General features: G+C 41.8%; 1 protein-coding gene across 1 annotated transcript in view; it reads left to right on the top strand.

Moving 5' to 3' along the window:
• nbas (NBAS subunit of NRZ tethering complex) overlaps positions 1-20288 on the top strand; it is a 200577-nt gene that overhangs the window by 117942 nt on the left and 62347 nt on the right. Inside the window, exons 41-46 of the mRNA XM_053480280.1 lie at positions 4438-4670; positions 5277-5387; positions 11145-11398; positions 15310-15644; positions 15772-15978; positions 16903-17108. Of these exons, the coding sequence (XP_053336255.1) occupies positions 4438-4670; positions 5277-5387; positions 11145-11398; positions 15310-15644; positions 15772-15978; positions 16903-17108 (1346 nt within the window). The remainder of the gene's footprint in view (positions 1-4437; positions 4671-5276; positions 5388-11144; positions 11399-15309; positions 15645-15771; positions 15979-16902; positions 17109-20288) is intronic.

Genomic DNA, 20288 nt, shown 5'->3' with positions numbered 1-20288 from the left:
GTGTCGACAATGCGGGCAGAAGTGTGTGGACGTGTATCGTCATGCAGAATCACAAAGCCCTTGGATAGCAGTCCTCTGCGTTTAATCTGAAGTTTAGACTTCAGCTTTTCAATAAACGTCTCACTGATAATGTTCCAATACTGGCCCTTGAGAATCCCAGAAAACTCTAAACATCATTTTTCAGTTTTGAACTTTTTCTCGGTCGATGATCAAGGATGTTCCGTTCCATACTCTGCCATTTACTCTCAGGCTCGTAGTAATGAATCCTTGTCTCATCACCAGTAATGATTCTCTTAAAAAAAACTTTCACTTTCTTTAGCGTATCAGTCCAAATATTGTAAATTGCAGCTATTCAAGCACTTCTGTTTATGCTCTTCCGTGAGTTGATTAGGCACCAGGTCCACCCTAAGACCACAACCATCTAATCACTGCACGTCCGTGCAAATCACTAGTAGGGCATCCATTTTCATTTGCACAACAGTCACGTATAGGGTGCATATAAGAGTCAGGGGTAGCTCAGTGGTTAACTGTTGGGCCCTTGAGCAAGATGGAAGAACTGATGAGATGTATAACGAGATAAAAATGTACGTCGCTCTGGATAAGGGCGTCTGCTAAGTTTTCGTAATGTAAATTTAACAGGTTCACACCAATGACTACGGAAACAGAAGGCTTGAACAGAAAGCGCTGGTAAGAGTACGGCCAACACAAGTTATATAATATAACCAGAATGTGAAAACGTTTTTGACTCGTATAATGTTTCACCTCATTTAAACAATATAATGTTTTTTAAGCAAGCACCAAGTGGCACTTTTTTTTAATAAAGTACTATATACATACGAAAGTGGTTTTGGTGCTTCTCTGAGAATTTCGCTTCATGCTTCAGCAAATCCATTTTAAATAAATCAATCCGAATTTTAAATTATAATATGTACAATCGTTTTGGATGTGTGGCATGTCCGGTCCCTTAAATGGCTCTGGAGCTGTTATAACACACTGATAGAGAGGGTGATACAGAGACGACCCTGTCACATTTCACCCCCCATCCACTCATTTCACTTTTTCACTTTTACGCATGAATATCACCGTGTGTTGATGTGAGAGACGATAAAAAACAAAACTCGGATGCTTCGAGTTTTGAAGCAGCTGTGGCTCCTCCAGCACTATGACTCAGCGATTTACTATTATTATATATTTATTTATTGATTGATTTATTGTAATGCGCACCCTCTTTCCCCAGTAATGTGCATGCGTGTGACTCCTTTTTTTTGTGTCATATTTTTTTGTGACAATCCCTCGCCGACTGCCACTCACTCCTCTGTCCTTTCAACCTGACTTCAGGCGAGCGATGCACGGGTACTTACTTTTACGAGTTGCATGTTACCAGATGGTGGGAAAGGTGGGGGAAAAGAGCCCTTCTGTTTAGCATAATTGGTAGTGAGGATATAAAACACTGTTCAAGCGCATGACTGAGTACAAAGATTGGGAATCACAGCCCACATTCATTACAGCCTTCAGAGCCCTGGCACACACACTCGTACGTAAAAGTTATGCAAAACATCATCGTCTTAAAACTGAATTCATTGAGTGATACCGTTTATTGCACATATTGTATATTTGACCTAATTTAGTTATAGGAAACAGTAAAATGATTACAACTGACTTAATTACAACTGACTTGACCGTGGTTTCTTTATGTGTTAATATGTACTTCATGCTTGAAATCATGCACTTACAAGGGTCAAGTCCTGGTGTCACTGTAATACTTATATTAAACATCAGAACTGGGGAAAACATCATAAGGTTCAGGTTTAAGAATTTTAGAATGTACAGTGAAACCTCGGAATACGAGTAACTAGGTTTACGAGTGTTCTGCAAGACGAGCAAAGATTATATTAATAATTATAACCTGAGCATGCAGCGCTCCTTATTGACTGCCTCCTCAGGTAGGGCGTTCAAGTCAAAGCGGGACTTACGAGTGTCAAAAACTCTCTGTATAATCCCCTGCTACACAGAGTTTCACTATTGACTAGCGCTTGGATACCATCAAAGTAAAAAGTTTGCTCAGTACGCCAGAGCCATGATCAGACTGCTTGCTTCACGTCCTCCCAGGAACTCCTTCAAATGCCAAACATGTTGAAATGGTTTGGAGCGAGGTCAGGGCTGTATAGGGGATGTTGCGATAACTCCCAGCCGAGTTCCTGTAACGTGCAAGTGGTGTTTGTGAATGATTGTGTGTACAGTTTTTACAGACAAATGCATCATTTCTGCAAGTGGGCAAACAACATGTGCATCGTTTTTTTTGTTGTTGTTGTTTTTCATTCAAGGATCAGATATTCCACTTGCTACAGTAAATGACTGCAGTGGACTCCGAGCCACCTCAGCCAGGATTGTTATTCAGTGACGTACGGACTTCTTTAAAATGTTTGCACTATTCAGATATTTAACTGCAGCCAAGAGTCCCATCACAGAAATGTGCTCGAAGTCTTCCGTAATTTTGGTTTTGCCATCATTCATGAAAGATTTCATCGCAAATCCCAGTTTAACTTGAACGCCCCTCATAAGTATGCATCGGTTTAGTCTGAGACAGAGTTTACACCCCATGCTGACAGATTTGCATATTTTTACCTCCTAAGGATTAAATATGAATACATTGGGGTTGAACAGATAATGTTCTGTGAACAGATACAAATATGCCTCAAGATGCCTTTAATTACAGAGACACCGCTTCATACAGCTTCACGCTGTGGACAGGGCAGCACGTCTCAGCTGGAGTCTGCCAAACATAATCATTTAGCTTATTTAAAAGTAGAAAAAAAAATAATATTATAACATTCTCCATTGGTAAAGAGAGGAAATCCTGGAGCTCACAGTAAGTAAATAGTATGTTGACTAAAGTTCTGACGTGGAACAAATCTAAACTATGCAAAATATGATCAATGATACCAGGTTTCCTGATTCTGACAAAGTACAGTATTTTAAAAAAGCAAGAAGATTATGTCGAAAAAATGATGTTTGTCCCTAGTGCGGAAAATTTTTGACTCACCCTTTGACTTAACATATGTGCCATAAACACCAAAAGAACATCCCTTGCACTATATTTATGTTAATCACTGCGGCAGTGGCGCGATATAACCTGAAACACCCGACGTCTAATTTAACATGCAGCTGCTAGTTTATTTCCGCTCACCCGCGACATTCACTACAGCATCCCATCACAAAGTCCATCTCGCTTCCGAGTAGTGGTGGAAAATGTTTAGCTTCGCTTTAAAGCTGCTTTCCACCGGTTTAAATTAAACTTTTGACTTTTCAGGCATGATGATGTACTGTTGCGCATGCAGAATGTCATGCTAAAATAATAATGGACTTCACGAGAAAAGCCGTCGACTTGATGTTAGAAAATGCACGCCTATGTGTCAGTGGTACATCACATATTGCAGGTCACCCACGCTGCGGGCAGTGATGCCGCTCTGTGCCAGCTTTTGCACCATTTTCAAGTCTTTGAACTTGATGGAAAGGTTGATTTTCCCCTAAAATAAGCTCAAATCTGGACTGTGCAGAAGTCTTGAAACACCACTGATTTTTTTTTTCATATTTTGCTTCCAAGTAGCCAGAATTTCTTGTATTTTGATGTAGTCTTGGGAAATACTTCTCACCAGTTTCAGAGGAATGTTTTTGCTTTGTTAAGCCACACAGCGACGTATGAATTTTTAAAGCATATATATAAAAAACATTTAACTTAATAACCAACATAAACCAGTGAGAAACAGGAGCTGAAAGATGATCAGACCAGAGTTTAGTGCACTGGTGATGCTGAGCGGTTGGAACGGACGAGAGGAGAAACGAGGTTGCTGCTAAGGCTGTTTCGTTAACAACTGTTTTTTAAATTGTATTTTTAGGCACTTTACACTTTGTTCCTTCTGATGGTTAATAACTTAAAACACTGACAACAATAAAACGTTTCTTAAAGCAAGATAGCACAGAATTTAAGATCCGATGGACGTTTTTTTATGACGTGCATCCTGTGCATCCTTAATCTCGCAGGTCTTCATGCAATTCAGAGCAGAAACAAGAGAACGGCAAAGTAGAATTGTGATTATTTTATAATTCATTCCTCAGCCAGTTATCCTAACTGGATATAGTTACAAGGAAGAGTTTTTATTTGTTGTATTATTCTGCTGTTTGAAACTTCATTCCCTTATTGAAGATTACAGCAAAACAGTCATGAACAATTTTGAACCATGATCAGCTTTACAGTGAACGGAAGTTCAAGGCCTGCTTCCAGAAATCTAGCAGTCATCTAATGATATATATATACAGTGTATATATATATAATTTTACCTCTTATTATGAAGCTGCTTCACACTTTGAAGTGTTAATTTTATTTTCCCTTGCTCACGAGATGCATTTCGTGTTTCTCCTCCCCGTGTGCGACTTCAGGCCGACCCGAAGGAGCTGATTCGACTGGTGACCAGACACGTGACCAGCCACCAAGGCTCTGATTGGGGGGACGAGGAGCTGGAGGCTCTGGTCGGGCAGCTGCAGCTCTACAGCGAGCGTCTGACGGATTTCACTCAGGCTCAGGTGCTGCAGGGTCTCGGACGAGGCGTGGACGTGCAGCGCTTCAGTAACGACAGCCAATACAAAAAGGAGACCATCCTCGGGCTGGCTGAGTGCGTGCTGTCTGTCTTTCTGTGTGTGTGTGTGTGTGTGTGTGTGTGTGTGTGTGTGTGTGTGTGTGAGTGATCCCATGCAAATGATCTCTGATATTAAAAGTGACTCACGTTGTTTTGTTCTATTAATATGAATATTTTCACCAGGTTGAGTCACTGTTAGCGCTGTGGGGTGAAGGCTAAGACAGGATGAGGGGCGAGCTGATGACCCCATGGTGTGACTTGGCGTCAGTATCTGACAGCTATCCACATGGGTGTTGTTTACCAGGCTGTTATTTTTGGGGCTGCTATTGTCGGGGTGCTTTGACTTGCCGTTGCACTGGTTTGGATCCAGAAATCTAGTTTTGTTAGTCACAGAATGCCTCACAAGTGGCCACTGAAGACACGTGCGAGACCTGATGTCAGGTGTGAACACGTCTCCGTCTCAGCTGTCCACTTGTGATGAAAACACAGCGCCATCTGCGAAAAGGCTTTGTGCTGATTCTTATTCCAGTGCTACTGGAGATGTTAATGTGATTGTATTACTGTAGTTCTGCAGTAGTGTTATGACTAATACTATAATACCCTACTGTGTGTGTGTGTGTGTGTGTGTGTGTGTGTGTTTAGGACCTTAGATGAGAGTGTGTATGGGATCTCTCGCTCCTTGGCCCAGCGGTACAGTATTCCACTATGGGAGGTGTATATGACGCATCTTGAGTTCCTTTTCACGGACAGTGGGTAAGGAAGACACACACACACGCATTCTGGTATTTCACTGATGTTCAAAAGTTAGTACCCCCCTCTTTAAATTCTTTCTTTTTTTATTCTGTGAGCCTGTACAGAATAAGCGGTAAACTGTAATAACTGAGTAATGGAGAATAATGATGATCATATTTATTATTTTTTTAATTATCATTATTAAACATTTTGTTACCGAACCCTAAAAAAAAATCCTTACACAGCAAGCATGGTGAAGGGGAGGGGGTCTAAACTTTTGTGCTTAACATTACCTCATTGTGTTGTGAACAGGAAGTGTTCCGGTGTGGCTTTAATAAGAACTCTTTCTAAATATCGGTGTGGATAAATAAAAAGCAAATCTGAAACACACACACACACACACACACACACACACACACACTTTTTATGTAAGCTTCTGCATGGTAAATTTGTCACTAAAGTATTGCCAGCACATTTCTCTGTTCTGATGCCGCCTCTTATACGTCTGTTTCTCTCTCTCACACACACACACACACACACACACACACTTGTTTTGCCTTGTTTATGTGTATGTGACTAATTCTCTTCTCTTTATTCTCTCTGTATCAACACTCCGCTCCGCGCAGGCTCCTATGTAGAGCAGATTAAGCGCATGAAACCGATTTACCGCCTGTGATATTTTTTGCCTCCGCCTCCCTCTTTCCCTCCCTACGAGGCCCGCACCGTGCTCATTAGCATGCAGGAGCGTTTGTTTCCCCCTCTTTCTCTCCCCACAACATGAAACGAGGAAACGCTTTTCATAATCTCCCTTCAATTAACCTATACAGTTTATATCTGCAGCCCTGAGTTTCACCACGGGGCCTGTTCGCAAACTTTGGCAATTAGTCCGAAACTTTTGTTGTCGTGTTTGATCAACAGGAAATAGCCCGGTTACGACTGAGGAGACGCGCACGTAAATATTTGCCGCGCTGCGTTCATGTACACCGATGAGCACGATAATAATTAGATGTGCTGTTTGTCGGAAACAGCGGGATGAAAATCAAGGCTGCGTGTCACGGTTTATTTGTTATTCATATTCGCAGCGTGAGATTAAACAATTGCTCAGACGTGAGAGCGTTTATTTATTTTTCATTTTCCATTCAGTTTTTGCCATTGTTGTATTGACAGGGATTGATCCGGCTTTAACCGGTTTGAGCGTCTTACGTCCTAGATGTGGATCCTTTTTATTCAACTTATTATATTATAAAAAAAAAAAAAAAGAAAATCTTTTCAAAGCTGGTTCTAGTTTTCGTTACACATTATCGATTTGTGATGTTGGTTACATTACTGATCCGAAATATTAATCAACGGTCCGCTCTGTCCAGCATGTACACATCTTAAATAAGCACTTGGGTTGAAGATAAGTTTAAAGGTCAAGTATTATACTTCTTTTTAAACAGTTCACATAAGACATAGAGCTCTCCAAAATGTGTGTGTTAATGTTCCAGCTTAAGATGCTTAAGATTTAGATGCTTATTTAGATTTTGGCTGCTTGATTTTTCTTTCCGTTTCATTCCTTTTCCGAGCATGCTGTTTTAGTTTCTGTAGCTGAACGCTTTAAATGATCCAAACACCACTTTGTGGAAGTGCTTTTTCTTAGCCAATCAGAACGCAGGGACTGGAAATGGGAAGTAATAAAGCATTTGTCACACGTTTTCAGGCTTTTCCTGCATGCATTTCTGATTAAACAAAAAAATCTATAAATAAATAAAGGAGAAAACTATTTATAAAAGCCATTAATCCCTAATGACATCCTCAATATTTATCGATATAAAAGTTAAAACTGACTTCTTAAGAGTTAAACGGATCAGCCATATCCCATATAGGATTGTAATTGATGAGGTATGCCATGAACGTGTAGAAGCTGTCAAGTATGTACTGTACTCCTCTCATGCAGAACATGTATGCATAATGTCACAGCTTCAACAACTATGATAGTAGAAATGAATGTTAAAAGTCTTGTAGAATGATGAGTCACTAATCAGGGAAGGAAGCACTTTTTTTTCTTTAAATGAAAAACTGGACTGGAAAGTCGGCTTTAAAGGAGCAGGAAGTGTGTGACCAGTGTGTGACCTTTTGGTGGCGGTAATGCAACTTACTGGAAGCAGAGAAGTACTAAGAGGGAACATGAAGGAAAAATAAAGTGTGCAGAAGTGCCGGATAAAAAGCCCTTCAGAGCAGGACGAGACAAGATCAGGGAAGGGCGCATTTAACGTTTTTTAACTGGACTGGAAAATCCGCTTCAACAGGCCGGGAAGAGGAGGGAGGATGAGACCTACAGTACAGTTGGAGGAAATGCAACTTACTGGATTCCAACAAGGAAGAAGAAGAAGATCGAATCGACTTTGTTTAAGCACCAGACAATACAAAAGCTAAATCAGTGTCGTGCCGAGTCACAGCTCAGCTGAGATTACATACTGTACTGTAAGAACATGTGGTTCACGATTCTGACACCCGGTAGCAGAAAGTGATGATTCAGAAAGCTGATTGTAAAGGAATGTTAAAAAACATTATAGTACAAAGTCCTGCTCTATTTCTGCATCCAGGCGTATCAAGCGATGATGTCAGAAACTCGGACATTTCTGTGAGCTGTATTCAGATAAACATACAGTATAGACATACACTCTGAACAGTTATTTCGGTTACAGGTTTATTATTAAACCGTTTTTTTTTGAGGGTGTGGTTTGATTAATGCTAGATAAGCCTCATCAATTACCTTCTTCAATGGTGGAGAGAGAAAGAGAGAGTGCAGGCTAAATGATGGAGCTGTTGCTCCTTTTAAAAGTCTGTATTAATAATCTCATTGCCCTTAGTAACTCCTTCTCTCACATTCAACAGCCCAACACTCTCACTCTCGCATTCTTTCTTTATTCTCTTTGCTGTATTTTTTTTCTTCTCCCCTCTCGATCCCTTTGTTCTTTCATTCCCTGCTGCTACACTTTTCAATACTCCTCAGTAATATAGCTGTCTCTCAGCTTTTCCCTTTCTTTCTTTCCCTGCCTCCCTCTCTCTCTCTATCTATCTATCTATCTACCTATCTGTCTGTCTCTCTTCTGTCGCTCTCTCTCTGGCCCGAGGGCAGTGTGCCTGCAGCGAGCCAAGTAGTGCCATCCATTAAACATGAACAGAAGCCTACAGTGATTGCAACTGTGAGCTTTTTAGATTCTAAATGTTCCCAGAAAGCTTGCCGTTGCAGCATTTCGACATCTTGTGGCCTCGACGTGTATGATTAGTGCACGCGGCTCAAACCCATCAGGGTAACTTTTCATTTTAACATTGCAGACATAACGGTTGGGTCCTCTCTCTCTCTCTCTCTCTCTCTCTCTCTCTTTCTCTCTCCATATGTCTCTTTCTTTTCTCCCAATGCACACACACACACACACAAACGCACACAGATACACATTTACCAAGGGAGTGTGCTTGGCAGTCTGTGCAGGTTAGTATTGTAATTTATTAATGGCTCGACCCTATAAAAACATCGCCACGCGTCAGAATTGGAAAGCCATTATCGAAAGCTGTTCATCTTTGACCGATAAAGGCTTTCAATTTCGGGAACAAAAAAAAAAAGAAAGAAAAAAAGCACAGACAAAATGGATTCTCCCAGAACCGTGCAAATAAACTATGGGAATCAATCCCCAGCCGAAATAAAACACGACACCCTCGGAATACACGAGAGATTAATGACGAGCTGAAATGAGCAGTGGAGAACAAGCCGTGAAAGATGACTGGATCGTCTACAGAGTTTACGTCAACACAAGGAGAACATTTTGTATTAACCGCGCTATGGAGGAGCGACCAGATGTTAGATAATGGCTTAATATTATTACATATGATGTCACATTGCTGTTGAGTTCTCCTTTCTCTTTGGGAAAAAGCTGTTGATTAATTTCCTAATCACATGTTTCTGATGGATGATTTTATTTCTCATTAATTGAAGAAGGCACCAGTTTAAGCATGCTGACACAGACAGACAGACAGACAGAGACAGACTGGCAGGGAGAAATACTGACAAAGAGAGAGAGACAGTAACACAGGGAAACATAAACCAGTTATACAGACATTAATGTAGAAAGAAAGACTCAACTGACTCAGAAACACACATACAGCAAGATCTACTGGAGCATATTGCAGTCGACATGCCTGAATGACAGAGACAAATAGAGACGCTGAGACTGACAAACACGGTCACTGACAGACACAGACAGAAAGGTGCAGAGTTACAGACGTAAACGGAGATGGAAGGAGTTATATGGACATGATTGATAAATGAAGAAATCGAGAGTTTCACAGACAGCCTGCTAAAAAAAGGAATGAGAGAGACCATTGAGAGACAGAGACTGTGTGAGAGATTGACAGAATCCGCTAGGGGGAGACTGAACTAAGAGAGACTGCTCAAAAGAGAGTGACAAAGACTGTTAGAAAGTGACTGAGAGAGACTGCTAAAATGAAAAGAGACAGACAGAGACAGCTAGAGACTGAAAGGAGACTAGTTAGAAGTAGTTTGCCAGTGGCAGAGGGAAAGAGACTGCTAGAGAGCGAAAGGGAGAGAGAGACCGTTAAAGAGAGACTGCTAGCCACTGAAAAGTCTGTTAAAGAGATACTGCTAGAGAGAGAGGGGGAGACTGACCAAGATTGCTAGAGATGGACTGCTAGAGAGAGACTGCTGATGACTGCGAAAGACAGACAAAGACTGTTAGAAAGGCAGATTGCTAAACAGAAACTTCTAGAGAGAGACTGCCAGAGAATGACAAAGACTGCAAGCGAGAAAGTGTCAGATGCTGACAAAGATTGCTAGACAGAGACTGCTAGAAACTGCAAGAGACTGCTAAACAGAGAAAAAAACACTAGAAACTGGCAGACTGTTAGAGAGACACTGCTAGAGAGAGACTGTCAGAGACTCACGAAGGCTGCTAGAGAGAGACTGCTAGAGACTGACAGAGACTGCTAGAGAAAAAGAGAGATAGAGACCGCTACAGGGAGACTGAGAGAGACCGCTACAGGGAGACTGAGAGAGACCGCTACAGGGAGACTGAGAGAGACCGCTACAGGGAGACTGAGAGAGACCGCTACAGGGAGACTGACAGAGACTCACAAAGACTGTTAGAGAGAGACTGACAGAGACTCACAAAGACTGTTAGAGAGAGACTGCTAGAGACTGACAGAGACTGCTAGAGAAAAAGAGAGATAGAGACCGCTCGAGGGAGACTGACAGAGACCGCTCGAGGGAGACTGACAGAGACCGCTCGAGGGAGACTGACAGAGACCGCTCGAGGGAGACTGACAGAGACCGCTCGAGGGAGACTGACAGAGACCGCTCGAGGGAGACTGACAGAGACCGCTCGAGGGAGACTGACAGAGACCGCTAGAGGGAGACTGATAGAGACTCAAAAAGACTGCTGGATGGACATATTGCTAGAATGACAGACAGAGACTGCTAGAGGGAGATGGAGAGACAGGCTGACTGACAGAGAGAGACAGGACTACACATATTCTGATTTACAAAACTATTTGTAATAAGTTGTAATCAGGCTGAGTCAGACGGATATAGGGAGAGCCTGTCAAAGAGCAAGAGAGAGTGGTAGAGACTACAGAGACAGACTAGACATTACTAGGAACTGTTAGAAAAAGCTGCTAGAGAGAAAGACAGACAGATAGCACTGTACATATTATGATTTAACACAAATCCAGTGATCACATGAGTTATAATTAGGCCTTGTGTCTCTCTGTCCTCCCTGTCAGTCTCTCCACGAAGGAGATCGAGACTCGCAGCGAGTCTTTGGGCCTTTTCCAGACCCTGAAGACTGACCCGCTGTCCTTCTATTCACACATGAGCAAATACGTGTACCCAGGCATCGCGGGCGTCGACCTGCAGCGTCTGCTCTACTACTACACACTACTGGAGAGCTGCTCGTGCACCGACTACCTTCCTTCATCCGCCATGACGCCTGATACACACATCAAACTGCTGAAGAAGTTGAAGGCTGTAGCCAGCGGTAAGTTTGACATTCTGGTTGACTTTCTCTGACTGCTGGATGTTGTTAACCGCCTCTCCGTAGGGTGCAAATGGCTCTGCTTCGGACAAACACGAACGCAAAACCCTAAATTACTCGGTAACAAATTCAATTTATCAGGAATTACCGAGAACAGCCATGAAATTGAAGGGAAAGCATTGCGCTCATTTGCATCCTCCTTGAGTGTTCGGCTGTTAGTGATGCTGCTGTAGTATTAATTCAGCTTGAGTGAAAGTTATAGTGAACAGGAAAATGACTCATGCAAAAATAAATAAAGTCATTTTAAGGAGAGTCTGTTTTGTTTGTGTCCAACTGATAGAAAATCTCTGGAAATGCTATATACAGTGCAGAGAAAAAGTATTTGCCCCCAGCAAGCCCATCTCTTAATCGCTCAAAAAAAAGTGAGGTTTTGGAGTGGTGTAATCAAAGTCTGGAGTTAAATCCGATTGAGATGCTTTGGCATGACCTTAAACAGGTTAAACCCTCCAATGTGACTGAATTGAATTATTCTGGATAGAAGAGTGGGCCAAAATTCCTCCACAGCCATGGATCTGAAAGACTCATTACCAGATATTGCAAAAGCTTAATAGCACTGTTTTATTGTTATTAGTTTTAAATTGTTATTACTTTTTCACATTGGGTCAGGTAGGTTCAGACAGCTAAAAATAAAAATTTTTGGCTCTACATTAGATATTTGGAATATCTTCCTGCTGATATTATTGCGAAGTCTACAGTAGGTATCTTTGCTTTTCTCATGTCAGTGCCAGAGTTCTCTAGTGGAAGCGCATATGCTTTGTCTCCTCTCCTAACACCTCTAACTGTTTATTCTTTTCATATGCAAATTCAGAACATTTTTCATAACTCTACCTCTCCATTGCTGAAGAAAAGAAAATGGAACAAAACAATAAGTTCCAGATGAACATCACTTTGGGGGGCATCGGCAACCTTTCCTGAAACTTTCCTTTCCGTTTTTAAACCTACGTCTCTGACCATTTGTCTGACTCGCCGTTTATTCCGATGGTAAATCAATTTGTTTGCTGTGTAAAACTGCAGCAAAGGAAAGAACAATGTGTCCTAGATGAACATCACCTTGTTCACTACCTGCGAAAACAAAGACGTAAACGGAAGCCGTGACTTATAATTACAGCCTTCTTTTCGCCAGCGCTGATTTTACGAGGGATTAAAAACAATAATAAAGGAAGCTTAATTGCTCCGCAAACGCATGTTTGTTGTTCTTTTCCGGCGCTTGCAGGAGCGAAAATGAAACGGCGGAAATTGAACGCAGGCGTACAGATAAGAACTAAGTGATCTAATTAGCTGCATTCTCTGGCTCTCGAGTGAGGTGGTACTCTCGGATGTTAATCGCAGCCACTCTAGAAGTGGAACTGGAGAAAAAGGGCCCTTAATCTGTGTGTCTGAATGGCACCAGGAACACTGTTCCTGCAACAATAACAACATACGTACCGTGTCTTATTTCATGGTATAAATATTGCTGCAAACGTCTTGTTTTTTCAAAAATGTTTACTTCAACAGCAGCTTTTAGTAAAAAAAAAAAAAAAAAAAAGATCAAAATGTGTAGTGTAGTGTACTTTGCACAGTCCATAAAGTTGAGCCACACGATACTGTATGCTACTCATGGTACTGTAACAAGTTCTCAAATTAGGGCAAATATTTCAATATTTAACATTTACAAAAATCACAAGTAATTTGACTTTTAGGAGTATGGGCGGGGCTAATAATAATATCAGCATGCAGTCAGGAACTGTTTGGTCAAGGTTAACTGTTTAGTTAACTTAGTGGTTAAAGCATTGGACTACGGTTTGGAAGGTTCCAGGTTCAAATCCCACGACCACCAAGTTGCCACTGTTGGGACCTTGAGCGAGGCCCTTAACCTTAAAACTGCTCAGATGTATAATGAGATAATTTATTATTATAGGGCGTCTGCCAAATGCTTGAAATGTAAATGTTTGGTGGCAGTGGCGATCGTGGAAAGATTTTTAAATGATTTTGCTATGACTCACAGTAAACAATGATAATATTTCAAAATAAATTAAATTGTTAACTGTCTGGAAAACTAAAAAAAAAAAAGAAAAAGAAAAGTCATTGCATAGATTGATCCTGTGTGAGATTAAACCAGGACTTGTGCTGACAATACTCATGAATGAAGGCGTGAAACAGATTGACATTTACGTCACGGTGAAGTGATGAGACACAGTGATGAGACACTTAGCCGCAGTGAACCATTCTAACGGTGAAAGTGTTTTCAAAAACACCATACGTCCGTGAATGACAATTCTGGCTGAGGTGGCTTGGAGCCTATTGCGATGACTCCCGTGAACATTTAGTGACTGATCCCTGAAAATCAACAGAGTTTTGACTTTAATACGTGTTTTATTATTCTGCACAATCAAAAGTCCCGGTTTGATTTGAATGCCTCTCGTGACATGTCTGGGAGTATCTGGGCTTGTGCCCGGCGCTCCCTAGGATGGGCTCCAGGCCCCATCATCTTGTATAGAATAAGATGGTATAGATGGATGGTTGGTTGTATGATACTTATGTTGAAGAAATGAACTTTTAAAACTATGCCATAAGTATAATATCAACCTGTAAATTGTGTATTGATAAGTACAGTATCAACCTGTGAAATAAAAATGAGCTGCGTGTAGAGACTGGGATGTGGTTGCTGTAAATACATAAGCACTTGCAGGAGAAAAGACTGCTCTCTTTACTCGCTACTAGTGAAACTACTGCTTGATTTGCACAGGTAGGAGTTTCTCTTCATAAAGAAAAGAGGCTTATATCGCAGAAGATGAATGGGAGCTTTTAGGGGGCAGTTAGCGTTATGGAAATGAGATGCTGCTAATTGAGTCTCGCTAGCTTTCATTACTCATTATCAAGGTTATCGCTCGTGGACGAAGCAGCACATCAACATGCATTTATATAATGTTATTCAACCTGAGTGTGTTATATTAAAGCCTGTAGTGTATGGGGAGGCCGAGTCTGAGCTGCTCCGAATGCAAACCCTTACACAACCTATAGTTTTACAGTATGCTTAGTGATTAGCCTTTACACACAGTTCACTAAACAAAAGTGCTAATCAACATATTTTTATCTGTACTGGTTTGATGGCAGCTTTGCTACGAGTCTGAGACAATAAATCGCTGGCAGTGCTGTAGTCAGCAACCATTATGGAACAAAATATAAAAAATAAAAATAAACAGCAAGTAATTAAGAAATAAACCAAACGCAAGATGTAATTCACTTGTGTCATGTCGCCTCGAAGGGTGTCGATCCATCCCAGTTTTTCTGCAAAAAAAAAAAAATGATTTATTGCGCTGCACTACGCAGGTACATTAATACACGAGGACGAGGGTTTCTATGGTTGCGTCGCAGAGACCGCTGTGCATTATGTTGACAAATGATTGTTGGTTTAGTGGTCTAGGTAAAATACTACCTCAAGCTCGAAGTGTGGCTGTGGAGAAATTTGCACATGTTGCTCAAAACTCTGGCAGCTGTAACGACATTGCTAATGGTGGCGCGTCGGCTTGTGCGATCGTGATTTCACCTGCTGATGATTTTCCAGAGGAATGCCGAGTAATATTATTATCAGCGTTGCAATCAGAAGCTGTTTTTTTTTTTTTTTTGGCAGCGGCAATTAAAATAAAACTCAGCTGCATAATGGATTTTGTAGTTATGCATGCAGTAATATGCAGAAACGAATAAATCTGACGTAATCTTATTACAAATCAGATGTCTTTTTAGTGTTAAAACCCTCATTTTTCCAATTTCCATGAAATGCATACGGGTGTGACAGGAGTGTAATATAATCGTTTGTCACGCCGTTCTGTTGACCTCGTATTTCCTGCAAACACACCTGGTGTCATATCTGACAGGTCTGGATTATAAGAAGTTGACGGAGGAAGACTCGGATCCCCTCGAAGCTCTCGAGCCAGTGCTGAACAGCCAGAACGTCCTGTCTATCTCGAAACTGGCGTCTCGGATTCCTCAGAAGGAAGGCGGTTCCGTCACGCCCAGCGCCGTGCACGCCGCTTGGCTCCCCAAGCTCTTCTGGCAAGGCGACGCTCAGATCCTTAAGAGGGCTCCTCGGTCAGATCAGGATTTCCTCCACGCCTATGACACCTGCGTCAAGTACCTCGACCGACTCGTGCCTTTAGATGCCATCCACTTCCTGGATTCCATCACCTTCTCCCTGGAAGCGACCAATCAGGTGAGTGCATGGTGTAGGAGCTATCGTCGAGGTCTCATGTGTTTGCTGTTTATCATTTTCCAGGTTTAAGTTCATTTTCTTATTCATTTGTAACTCTGTGTGTGTGTGTGTGTGTGTGTGTGTGTAGCTCTCCGTTGATGTCAGAACAGAGATCACCAGGCGAGCTCTAAAGGCACTAAAGAGCATCAGTGAAAAGAGCAAGAAAAGGGGCGGAGACAATGGTGATGAGCACACCTTTGATTTTAGCCACGCCCTCTCTCACCTGCAGCAATCTCTCAATCATCTGGAGAGTCTCGGGCAGCCTTTCCCACTGTCACTCAGAAACAGCCAGGAGGTATGTACACACACACACACATACGCATACAGTACACAGGTAAGTCTATCCACTGTAATAATGACTATCCAAACACACAGAATAACATGCAGCCATCCATCTCTCTCTCTCTCTCTCTCTCTCTCTCTCTCTCTCTCTCTCTCTCTCTCCATCTCTCTCTCTCTCTCTCGCACACTCATGCTTCTTTTCCTCAATCTCTCTCCCTGTGTAAGGTATTTAGATATGATTGACAGGTATGTAGCTGCAGGGAAGAAGAGCAGTTGGACTGTCTCTGATACCCTCAGCACACAAACACACACACACACACTGTTTTTAAGGAAATGCTCAGACTGTGTGTGTGTTTAAGGTAGGGGGAATGGTATTTTATTTTCCTCCCCACTATACACCATGAAAATAAATATATCAGTGTATTCATCATGAATTTTGGATTTTTGCCCTGACTTAAAGGTTTTAAAACGTCCGTTAAAACAATTCTAATGCAGAACAAATTTCCCATCTGTGTGCGTGGAGTTTGCATGTTCTCCCTGTGCTTGCTGGTTTCCTTCCAACAGTCCAAAGACGTATAGGTTAGGTTCACAAATTGCACATGTGTGTAGGGTGTCTAGGTGTTACCCCTCTTACCGTAGAAGTCTCCTTGGATAGACTCCAGGTGTCCCGCGACCCATTACAGAATAAACCATATAGAAGATGAATGCATGCAAAGTAAACCCATTTAACAGCAATAACTCCCAATCATTTATACATACAGAATGATAAACACACTGTTAGTTTTTTTTTTTTTATCCTGAAAAGGATAAACACAAGACATAATCTCTTCTCTCACAATAAATATCTGACGCATGCAGCACAGACATTTCCTCTTTCACTTTTACACCCTGAATGCTCTTTCTCTTCTTGTCCACGTCTGTCCTCACCTGCTTTTAGGGACGCCTGCAAGCCTACAGTAAAGCATTCGACCTCTCCAGGTCAGAGGAGATCAAAGTTCAGGAGCTGGCTGTTACCATGGCGCTGGACGGGCAGCCACTGGAGCAGATTGAGAAGCTGCTGGGAGTCTGCGTCGGGACTGGGAGGAGCCTGTCGGTGCACGGCGTGGTGCAGGACGCGGTGGCACGGATCGTCTCCGCACTCAGGTGCCAGTTTCACTCTATCACTTTTACTTTGTACTGCACGCTGTTTCCACTCCTTTTTTTTTGGCCTCTCGCTCACTTTTCTCCCTAACTCTCTGGTGCACTGTCTGTCTTTATCTCATCACCTCGCTTTTCCCCAAACTCTTTTCCCCTTCTGTGCCGTCTCTCTCTCTCTCTCTATGGCTATCTCTCTTTCTTTCATGGCGTACTCCTGAAAGCCTGTCCTTCTATTAACCTGTGGCAGAGAGGACCCGTTTTAGCCTGATTGAGTTAAACACAGCTTCGACCTCTTCCTTGGCCTCCTGAGATCTTTCCCGCTCTTTTTTTTTTCTTTTCCTTCCTTCCCTGACTTTTCTCTTCCTTTTCTCCTTACCTCCCACGCCTTCCACGAGTCTAGGCCTCTTTCTCTGGCTGCCAGCACTGTTTGGAAGCAGCTGTAAAACACACACTCAGCTCTAAATCGTAGCGCCGCCTTGCCTCTGGTCCTTTTGTCTCTTAAATAGAAAGCTCCACGGCTTAGTGCCCCATTACCCAAAATATCTCATCGCCTAGTATTGCTCGTAAACACTCGTAACAGCCACGGTAAAATGATTAAAGGGAAACCAGGAAGTGCTACATGAACAAATGCATAAATATACAAGCACATTTCTAAGATAAAACCAATGAATGATACAATGAAAACGGCCTTGTAATATTTATAGCCTGATTTTATGAATAATCTTCGGCATTTTTGTCTGGTTTATATATTAATTCATCTATTATGTGTTATGCTTTGGGTCGCTGTTTGTTAAAATGTAAAACTTTCACCCCAGCTTGAGATCCTGAGCACTCTGGAGAAGGTGTGCTCTTTATATTTCTTTATCCTTTTTTCCGTTTATACTGACTAATCTCCCAGTCCCAGCTGCAGAGAAACCCCAGCACAGTATGGTGCTGCCACCACCATGTTTGACTGTATGAACAGTGTTTGATTTCCTAATTCCAAATAGTCCAATCTTTGGCTTTAGTCCATCAGTTGCTTTTTTGGCAAAACTCCCCCGCCAGCTGTCTTGTACCTGTTAGTGAAGAATGGCTTCTGACCGGCATAGCCTTCATTCCTTCAACCTTCATTCCTGTTAACTCAGTTTGGTTGGGGAGCCAGACCTGGGAAGTCTGTTGGTTGTTCCAAATCTTTTCCATTGGAGAATGATGGAAGCTCTGATGCTATTGGGAACTTTCAATGCTGCAGTTGTGTGTCCTTCCCTAGATCTGTAGACCTTCCACAGTCCTGAAACAATCCTGCTACAGATAAAGCTCTCGACCTTGCGTGCCTTTTTATAATTATTTCCAATGGATTCAACTAGACACAGAAAAAAGCAGCAGAGTTCAATTTCAAGGGTCCTAACAAGGGGTCTGAATATTTACTGTATGTAAATAGAATCTTTCAGTCTTTATTTTTTATTCAATAAACAAAACATTTCAAACACATGTTCTTGTGCAGTGGAGTATTATGCGCATCTCTAATCATGAAGCAAAAAGCATTTGAATCCATTTTAAGAACAGAATGTGGAAAACTTAAAAGGGTCTAAAAATTTATCAGCTTTTTTTTTGTTAGTTTTTAGGCAATGGTGGTTCGGTGGGAAGTTTCTTTCCTGCCATGCGGAAGGCCCTGGTTCAGGTCCAATCCAAAGCCCAGATAATATGAAAGGGTTGCGCCAGGAAGGGCATCCTGCGTAAAACTTGTGCCAAGGTCCGCTGTGGCGACCCCTCGACGGTGGCAGCCAAAAGACTAATAAACATTCTTTTGTTAGTTCATTCACTTGAATGGATTAATTATGGAGCTCAATGATGCTCCCGGGAGTTTAATTTAAATTAAAACTCTCCGTGTAGTATTATATGTGTAATATGGGCATGAATACTTGTTAAAACTGTCTTGAGCATAATATTGATAGATGAGTCTGCATCCTGAGTAAAAAGTCACTTTTTCCCCCCACCACATTATTGTGGTGATAAGCAAAAACTAAGCAAGCAATTAAGGGGCCAGGCACTCGCCGCTAAGAACGACAAGAAGCCTTTGGGATCGTAGATGCTCATTTTCAAGAAGACATATACTGTAAAATTTGTCATATTGGTTACAACTGGTACGCTGGTAAAGAAAGTGCAGTTCTGTTTATCCCCCTGTGGATGGCGCCGACACAAGCTGTGATCTACAGTCCTCTTGAAAGTTATAGTGGAACTCTGTGTACTGAGGAACTTTTTCTTTTTTGAAGCATGGCATTTCGTGGACTGAATGTTTCTTCTGCTTGGCCTAAAATCTTTCAGCGTACTCAGAGACATTCTGATAGAAACCTGCTGCTTTACCTCAATCCATTTTAGATGAAGAGCTATCCCGGACATCCCATTCGTCATGTAGCGTGCAGTGATTCTCTCCCAGTGTGCTTAGCCCTTTCTGTTCCACCTATAGTACCTGTCTTGCATTATTCATCGCTGCAGTGACCAGAATATATATATATATAGTCATCATCACATCACATCACATCTCTGAAGTTTGACCTGGTAGAGCTTGTTAAGACCAACACAATCCATTGTTTTTATATCCTTCTGATCACATCATTGTCATTTTTTAGGCGTCATTTTTTTCGTAATCGTGTAATCCATTCTAATCACGTACTTGTCACATCCCCAGAGCTGACAGTGCAATGCGTTACAGTACTGTGTGCTTTAAGATCAGGTGTGCAGAGATACTAATCTAATCAGCATGTCTCTCTCTCCTGCAATGCATCTTCTTTCTGTTCAATGGTGTCACAGGAGGAGGCACAGCCGCTCCACCTCCTGGGGGTCATTCGACTGCTTCATTGTTCTGCTTCACTTGTGTCTCGCACGTCTTTTATTGACTTGTTTTTCACCCAAACCCAACATCTCTTTCTTTCTCCCGGGATGCTTGAGGTTTTTTTTTTTTTTTTTTTTCATGAATCCGAGTCATTATTATGGAGACTTGAATTTTTTCTTTATTCACTTTTCATTCCTGAAGGCAGAAATATCATTAGAGTGTTAATGGTGTCTGCACATTGCACACTCTGGCCGAAATGTAAAAAAAAAAAAAAAGAAATCTAACCATTGATTCATCTGTTGCAAGCGTGCTTAATCATGCCTTAGTCCTTCTTCCTAGATTGCATATCCCAGAGGTGGATGTAAAACTTCAAAGAC

Source organism: Clarias gariepinus, chromosome 2 (assembly GCF_024256425.1).
Source record: "Clarias gariepinus isolate MV-2021 ecotype Netherlands chromosome 2, CGAR_prim_01v2, whole genome shotgun sequence".
In the NCBI taxonomy this organism is placed as follows: domain Eukaryota; kingdom Metazoa; phylum Chordata; class Actinopteri; order Siluriformes; family Clariidae; genus Clarias; species Clarias gariepinus.
Note: the sequence above shows the minus strand (reverse complement) of the source record. Positions and strands in the feature narration are given on the sequence as shown.